The sequence below is a fragment of the Syngnathus scovelli genome, chromosome 2 (assembly GCF_024217435.2).
Source record: "Syngnathus scovelli strain Florida chromosome 2, RoL_Ssco_1.2, whole genome shotgun sequence".
NCBI classification, from domain to species: domain Eukaryota; kingdom Metazoa; phylum Chordata; class Actinopteri; order Syngnathiformes; family Syngnathidae; genus Syngnathus; species Syngnathus scovelli.
In genome coordinates this window covers 26926585-26934951 of record NC_090848.1, presented here as the reverse complement: position 1 = coordinate 26934951, position 8367 = coordinate 26926585, and the positions used below count along the sequence as shown (strand labels likewise).

The 8367-nt window shown below is 43.0% G+C and overlaps 1 protein-coding gene and 1 long non-coding RNA gene across 2 annotated transcripts; both read right to left on the bottom strand.

Annotated features, from left to right (window-relative positions):
* Positions 1-831: 831 nt before the first annotated feature.
* Positions 832-3297, bottom strand: LOC125988713 (uncharacterized). The gene is made up of 4 exons (XR_007488466.2): positions 2651-3297; positions 2480-2561; positions 2254-2379; positions 832-2137 (listed from the first exon to the last, which is right to left on the bottom strand). It is a non-coding gene; the product is annotated as an uncharacterized lncRNA (long non-coding RNA).
* Positions 3298-3307: 10 nt separating this feature from the next.
* On the bottom strand, positions 3308-7349 carry LOC137840107 (uncharacterized). Its single transcript, XM_068650000.1, has 2 exons — positions 4358-7349; positions 3308-4207 (listed from the first exon to the last, which is right to left on the bottom strand). Exons 1-2 carry the CDS (start codon positions 7340-7342, stop codon positions 4127-4129), a joined length of 3066 nt encoding a protein of 1021 aa, XP_068506101.1. The 5' UTR covers positions 7343-7349; the 3' UTR covers positions 3308-4126.
* Between the last annotated feature and the right edge of the window lie 1018 nt (positions 7350-8367).

The following is an 8367-nucleotide window of genomic DNA, read 5'->3' as shown; positions in this document are numbered from 1 at the left end:
ACTTATTGTACCGTGGTTTTGTACCGTTTTCCCTGAAATATTGTTGCAAATACATACGGCTATGAAAGCCAACTTGTGTTCATAGAAACTTCGCCATTTTCTTACGACTGGTACCCTGGGGATGACGGCCGCTGTTGACTGGAGACGTTGCACATGCATGCCCATTGAAACTTGCGGAAATGGTCCCTTTCATGTTGCAGACAGCTGTTACGTGTAAAACACAACTAACTCTGAACATTCAAATAAATTACATCATGTTACACTTGTAAATCGTCAGAATGCTCCAATTTTTGTGCACGTATCAGCCCATAGTCTATATATAGATGCCGCATATCTCGTGTAGGCGACGTCATAACCAAAAAAGCGCGGCATATTCGTACTTAGGGAGACCTAAGGACCAAGAAAATATGCACCTTTTTGGAAAAAAAATGTGGGTAGATCCGGGTTAAAATAGGACCCATTGCCGTAAACCAGGGGTGTCCAAGTCCAGTCCTCGAGGGCCGCATTCCTACATGTTTTCCAAGTTTCCCTCGTTAAACACTCCTAATTCAAATGATCAGTTCATCCTCACGTTCTGCAGGAGCCTGATCATTGATTCAAGTGTGTTTAACGAGGGAAACTTGGAAAACATGGAGGGATGCGGCCCTCGAGGACTGGACTTTGACACCCCTGCCGTAAACAATCACAGCAATGTGAATAATATCCAGAAGTAGGAAATAAATAATAACAGAGGCTGTGATTTACCGAAGTCAAATTCCTTGTTTGGCACGCTCAAACATGGCGAATAAAAAAAAAAAAAAAAAAACTCTTGAATAAAGTCAATTCACTTGTTTTATTTTTTACCACAATAAACCGTCAGGACATGTAATGTTTTACTGATTCGATACATCAATTTTCTGAACCACTTAGTCCCCACAGGGGTCACGGGCGTGCTGGAGCCTATCCCAGCGTTCATCTCTACTCCGCATAAACACAACAAGTGTTTTCTTTTATTTAATAATTCAACTGTAGCATGATTGTAGATGGTATTAGACAGACTTGGGATGCATATACAAAACGCAATGTAAACATGGTTTGAGGCAAAGAAATGTAGAAAGTCCAGCAATTGTGCAAATAAAAATGATTACAACTTCATAGTTCAAAGCACTGTCGAAAATAAAGTAACCAAATAAATGTATGATTAAACAATAAATAAGCAATCAAACAAGTAAACAAATAAACAGATAGATAGATAAATAAATAAATAAATAAATAAATAAATAAATAAATAAAGGAGAACAGAAAACAGACTGTACGTATCTGAGGCTTAATAGAGTAAAACCAGAGGGGCAAGTTTCGAACAGTTAAAGGCCAGGCTGTTCTTTGTCTGCATTGCATGTCGACCCGCAGGCAATACCCAAGAACAGTGTTTCCCAACCAGTGTGCCGCGGCACACCGGTGTCACGTGAGAGATGTTCCGTGGGAAATTGTCCAACATTAAATACCGAGCGAATTGTAACAGGATTACCAAACCACAGGTCAGTTTCCGCAAGGCTAATCGTGCATGCGTGGCAAATGGGAGAATTTTGAGATTTCATGTTGTGGCATCGGCACATACTCAATTTATGTGTGTGTTGCTGTTAGTGTTGGCTCGTGAGTGAACGATTCGTTCAAAAAAGGGCTTCCTGACAATTTTCCTTGCTGGCTACTCATAGAAGTAGAGTCAAGTAAAATATATTTACATAGATCTTAATCACAAGCGGTCTCAAAGGGCTTCACATAGACAAATTGGCAATTATTCTCAAAGCACCCCCTGATCTTAAGCTCCCAAAAGGGCAAGGAAAAACTCAAAAAAACCCTACCAGGGTAAAAATGAGAAACCTTGAGAAGGGACCACAGATGGGAGGATCCCCCTTTCAGGATCACCAGGCTGCAATGGATGCAGAGAGGGCACATAAAAGACATCATGTTAAAAAAAAAAAAAAATCAATAAAAAAGTGGATGTCCAAGTCAAAGCGAAGAGCTGCCAGAGGTGCCCTTGATTGTTCCATAGAAGAATCAGCAGAAGTCACGATTGCTACGCTGGTTTGGGAGTTTGCGTTCCATGATGCTAGCCTCCATCGTACGAGTGTTTTTGAAAGACTTGGCTGTCGCTGTGCTACAATATAATATCATTATGAATTCATTTTTGAAAATCACATTACAATACTTCAAGCACATGTACAACTAGCATCCATGTACTAAAGAGTGAATGACGGGAACACATTCACGAACCTGTGTCTTCTTCTTCAGTCATTTCTCTGGCAAGACAGGCCATATCTCATCAAAGTTGAGTACCACAGGGGCCAAACGCCTGTCTTGACAAACGGAGCACGTGGAGTTACAGGAAACACGGAAAAACTGAAACAACAAACATTGAGTTGTTGAGGATACGAGTTGAAAAACATTTTAAATTAAGGGGTGTTTTGTGACAATAGTCAATAAAAGATTTGTTGCCTACACACGGAAGAATAAGTCTTGCTTCTTGCCTCCCTGGTTTGGGAGTCATTGGTCCACGATGAAAGTTTTTGCATGCTCAAGGTCTTTGTGGAGAAAAAAAAAAGGACAATCCAAGTAAAGTGAATGGCTATGAATTACAAAATGTTACAATAAGGTGATATGTCATGCTTACCGCTGGCCTCCATTGTGGGATGAACTGCTTTCGCCAGATAAAAGAAACTCATAAAATACAGAAGAGTAAAATAGAAGCATATAGTGTCTTTACAAAGACAAGGAAAAAACATGTTTATTGATGAGCAACTTACCTCATCTGTTTTCTGTTCTCGCCTCGTGATTATGACGTTAAAATATTTTTAAAATTAAAATAAAAAACTAATGATAAAAAAGTTTAAAAGGCCTTTTCTTAGGTCATCTTTAAAATTTGATTGTAGGATTAGAATTAAAAGTCCTTCCCTGAAATCATCTTTAAAATGATTGTAGAATTAAAATGAAAAAAATGTAAAAAGTTAAAAAGTCGCCTCTTAGTTCATTTGCAAGTTAAATATTTAAATAGTTCAAATTTTTAAAAGTGTAAAATTTAAATCAAGTTGAGTCAAGGGAAGGCTTTTTAAAATTTTAAAAGCCTTCTCTTTGATGGACGATGAGATGAGATGGAATCTCTCGTCGATCCGACAGACGAGTAGACTAGCAGTTATTTCTGCAAGGAAAAAAACATGTTTATTGATGAACAACTTACCTCATCTGTTTTCTGTTCTCGCCTCGTGATTATGCCGTTAAAATTTTTTAAAATTAAAATAAATAACTAATGATAAAAAAGTTTAAAAGGCCTTTCCTTAGGTCATCTTTAAAATTTGATTGTAGGATTAGAATTAAAAGTCCTTCCCTGAAATCATCTTTAAAATGATTGTAGAATTAAAATGAAAAAATGTAAAAAGTTAAAAAGTCGCCTCTTAGTTCATTTGCAAAATGTCAAGATATGAAAAGTTTAAAAGTTAAATATTTAAATAGTTCAAATTTTTAAAAGTGTAAAATTTAAATCAAGTTGAGTCAAGGGAAGGCTTTTTAAAATTTTAAAAGCCTTCTCTTTGATGGACGATTAGATGGAATCTCTCGTCGATCCGACAGACGAGTAGACTAGCAGTTATTTCTGCAAGTCTTACCAGCACCAAGATTGTTTTAGGCGTCAACGGCCGTGCCATCCCCTTGCCACCCTTTCCTCTCGCCTTCAATGGTCGTTTGCCCAGCAGGTGCAGATACTGCCGCATGCATGGGCGGCCCAAGAAGGTGCAGCTCTAAAGCAACCCCTGGTGGTTGAGCGCCTTCCCTTAACTCAACTTGATTTACATCTACAGACACGAGTTCAGCCATTTAAAATATCAGCATAATATATAAATCATCATTTATACTATTAGCGTAAAATATAGTGTACCACTATTCACATTGGTCTGTAGTATATATATATTTTGTTTTTTAAATCGTGAGGTTTCTGCCTAATGTCAACATTACATTTGCCTTTCTGAGCCACCTACGCCTCTGATACCAACTCATCTCAATTCAACAAATCACCCACCACACACCGCCACTTACGCCATCTGATTTCCGTCCTTGATAGTTTTCCAAATGCTGAAATACACAATTTAGATTTGTCTTACCTTTCACTGTCCAAAACACAGAAAACAGGATTATGATAGCTGTAGTATGTTTGCAGGACACCTGAATAAAGAGCACACTGAGGTCGAGAGACAAAAATGAGGTCAATCAATGTGTTTTTGTCAGTGGTAGCAGTGGTTATGAGCTGCGTGTAACCCTTTGAGCAAAACAATTCAAGGACGGGCTTGTACGAGGCAGAGATCGCATCTTCGTTAAAATCGCCACATACCAAGATTTGATGATGGTCCATGACTTCAAGATAACGTAACAGATTTTCCAAGCTTGGTAGAAATGCGCGCAGACTGTGGCCCGGAGGCCTGTAAACGGCAGCGATCAACAAATTGATGGGCGCTTCGAGTTTCACCACAACAAATTCAATATCGGTCACACCCTGTACGTATTTTTTTTCCTGGGCTGCGATGTGACTTTTGATACAAATACCTACGCCACCACCAAGTTTTGTCGCCAAGTCGGGACAGGTTGTATAAGAATCACTTCGATTCCTGTGAAACATGGTATAGCCTTCTAAGCAGGCAGCCGCAGATCCTCTGAGGTGTGTTTCTGTGAGGCACAAAACATCAGCAAAACGCAGTTCATGGTGACACGCGATATCCTGCACGTGACAAGACAGCCCTTCGGTGTTATGATGGACGACGATCAGGTCCTTTGCTTTATCTACCTTCGGCATGACGTGAAACAGGGGCATTATACTGTCCAACGAATCCTCTGTCATCTCAGCAAGAGCAGCAGTGATTTCCGGATTTGCATGAATTCTTCTCTCATCCATATGCAGAATATGAAGACCGCTGAGCGAAGTCACTCTACTCAGAGCTACGTAGCCCATGCCGTGTTCGAAAACTCCTTTCAGCGAAACAGCGGCCTCTGATGTTGTCATGCCTTGTACCTTATGGATCGTGCAGGCAAAAGCAAGCTTAATGGGAAACTGCCGGCGCACCACTCCGGAATTCTGCATCCTCTCCTCCTGTCTGTCAATGAACACAGAATTCGCAGCACTTGTTGTCTTAGTGACACAGTCTAGTTCCAGCCCAAGTTTCTGTACACGCGCTTCATTTGGGTAGTTCACCAATTGCACAATTTTTGCAAATGTCCCATTGCACAGACCTGCTTGAACATCAATATTGCGTGTGATCATAACACGAGCGCCGACTGCGACTTTGATCGAGTCGGGCAACCCGTTCTTAGGTCCTTGGACAGGGGTCGCTTGCCTTGCCATTCTGCCAGTTTTTTTGTCTTTCTTGTAGTCATCTGCGTCAATTTGTACAATGTCCTTGTGAAGCAGATCCAGCATTGCAGAATTATGGCCATCTACCTGTTTATTGGTGGCAAAAATATGCAGAATATTCTTTGGACAGCTTACTGGAGAAGCGTACCTCGTAGCAAGCAGAGCTGCGTCCGGTTCAGAGAGTTCGTCCGACCTGTCTTTGACGCGGAGTCTGTTCAGCACTTCGGCAAAGGCGGCATCGTCTTTCTGCCTCATGATGTCCGTGAGCGTGATCTTTTTGAAGTTGTCACGCCAGTGGTCCAGCCGTGTGGGATCGTACACGCACAAAGGTTTGGATTGTCTCACAGGAGGGAGCTGAAAGAAATCTCCGACAGCAAGTACAGACATGCCGCCAAAAGGTAAATTGATTCCTTTGATTTGTTTCAATCTGGTATTCACATAGGCAAAGAGGTCTTTCGACACCATGGAAATCTCGTCGATAACGAGTATTTCAGCGATCGAAAGCTCCGCTCTGACTTCGTCTAGTTTGTTGCCCAGGCCTTGATACGGGGGTTTGAGACTTCTCGGCAGTTTGAGGAGAGAATGCAAAGTCGTCCCTGAAATATTGAATGCCGCCGTACCGGTGAAGGCTGCGAGAACAACCGTCTGTTTGGAAATGTCTGCTTCCTCAGCCAATCGTGGTAGTCTGAGAAGTATTTTCGTGGCCTCCGCATGGATACATTTGATCAGATGCGATTTCCCGGTCCCAGCGCCACCGTTGACATAGTAAAAAAATTGCTCGATCGGCTTTGAGCTACATGCACGTTTTACGCACCAATCTCGGACTTTGTAGAAAACGGACGCTTGTTTTCGGTTCAAGTTTCGATACATACCGCGTAACACCGTAGGATCGATGGCAGCAGGTTCAGTCACAATAGCCATTTGTGTTGTCGCCGACCTCACATTATAGTCGGGGACATTTTCCTCCGCGTTCTCATTCGGGTCGTCTCTCGTGTTGATTTCCTCAATGCATTCGAGTCTTTGCAGCTCACTCTCAGGAGCCAGGTGGCACCATTCGTTTATGACAAGCCCACTCTCCTCCAGCTCTTGGATGGCATCGTCAATGTCTTTACTGTGTTTCTCATACCTTTCTCTGTTCCTTTTGACAATTTCGCACACACGCTCAACAGAGTCACTATATGGTAACTGTACACAGGCGTGCTCGTGGAACAACTGAGACGTGGGGAAGCGTTCAGATTTTAACTGGCAATCGGCACGATGAGGCAGGTACAGCTTGAGCAAGGTGTGGTGATATTCCTCTGGATTCTTTTGTTCCGAGACTTTACAATATTTGATGACCGCAGGTTTTTCTGTTCTTTTTTGTACAAACCCCATGTCGTTCAGCAGACGCAAAACGTTTTTACCTTTGACTTGCTTGCCGTAAACAATTCTGCACGTTGATGCAAAATCAGCCAAGCACATTACTTCAAATTCCTCCGCTTGAGGTCTGCATTTATATTTGTCTGGCAGGCCAGTCATCCACACTTCGTGCGAGTCCTGGGTTTTGCCCTCAAGCAGTGAGAGAGGATAACTCATTTTCAGCGCATTCTCACTCGTTTGTACAAATACCACACTGCGAGACGACTGTTTCATATGCAAGCCGCATGCGCGCGTCACACACTCCTGAGCACTCACTTCTCTCTTCTTGGAGTACGCCTGCATAATTTGTTTCATTTCGTCGTTCTCGTTGACGTTTTCGTTGCGGGAGTTTTCAATAACCGATTTCAGGTATTGGCTCAGACCGTGTTCCGCTTTGCTGATGTAGCTGCAGATGTATGCGATGCAAGAATAGGCATTCAGGATGTACTGGATGTCCAGGTTTCCATCCCAGGCAAGAAGCAAATGGCGGTTGTAGTAGTTGACCCAGCAGTCTTTAGGTTCTCGCTTAAGCACGACAGAACTCGACGAGGCCGTCTGGTGCAAACAGTTCATGTAGTCGTCACCAGTGAGGTTGCATTTAGACAGTAGCTGAGGCAAAGTCAAGGATGAAGTTTCAGACTCATTCAGCAGATTTAGCACGGGAACAAGCTTGGCGTTGGCCGCCGAGCGATTGTCCCCGTGTCGATCTCGATTGTCATCGTCAACGGGCGCAGGTCTGATGATCATCGTTTCGTGGCACGGTTGTTTGGGGAATCCAAAGCGGCAATTTGCACCCTGGTGTTTGACACACGTTTTGGAGTGACTTTTGCTGTGCATCTGAACTTCTGTGACTTTTTTGTACAGTTCGGGTTCTTTTAGCGGGTCAGGCAGCTCAGCAGAGATGTAGCGGGATACAAAATCACAGATGGCTTTGTCTGAAGACTCCTCAAATACAGGGGCACCTCGAACCCATATGAGGCAATGTATGTGAGGACTTCCTCTGTGCTGAAACTCTAATCGGTAAAAGTAGTCAACCACTTCACCAATCGGTTGTGCCGGAGAGAGGATCAAATCTCTGAACAGAGCTTCCACGCGTTTGTCAAACATGCGCATTGTCGTCACCGGATTGCCGCGTAGAATTTCACACTTGGTTGCCCAGTCCAGTTCAGCAAAATTCACTACCTCACCTTGTTGCGCTTTAATGGCAGTGATGACCTCTTCCCAACGCATTTCAGCAGCAGAAAATGTGCAAAAGAACGTGGGTGTACCCAGCTGTCGGATCATTGCAAAAAGATCTTTGGTGGTTCTCTCCCAATAGGCTGGCGTGCCTCTCAGTGGCGTCATGAAGCGGACGGCGTCTTTGCTGCGCACCAGTTTTTCAACTTGACGTTTGTCCTGAAGCATAGCGTTGGTAATTCTTCGACCATCTCGGGTAAACGGTTTACCTTTGCGTAGCTGTATTGTCATGCTCGACGTCGCCTGGTAGATTTCGGTCACAAACTGAGCAAAGAACAAATAGGTCGGATCCCTCGCAAAACGTTCATCCACACAACACAGTCGGGTTTTGAAATACTTGCTCGGCGTGAGTTTTATCGGTC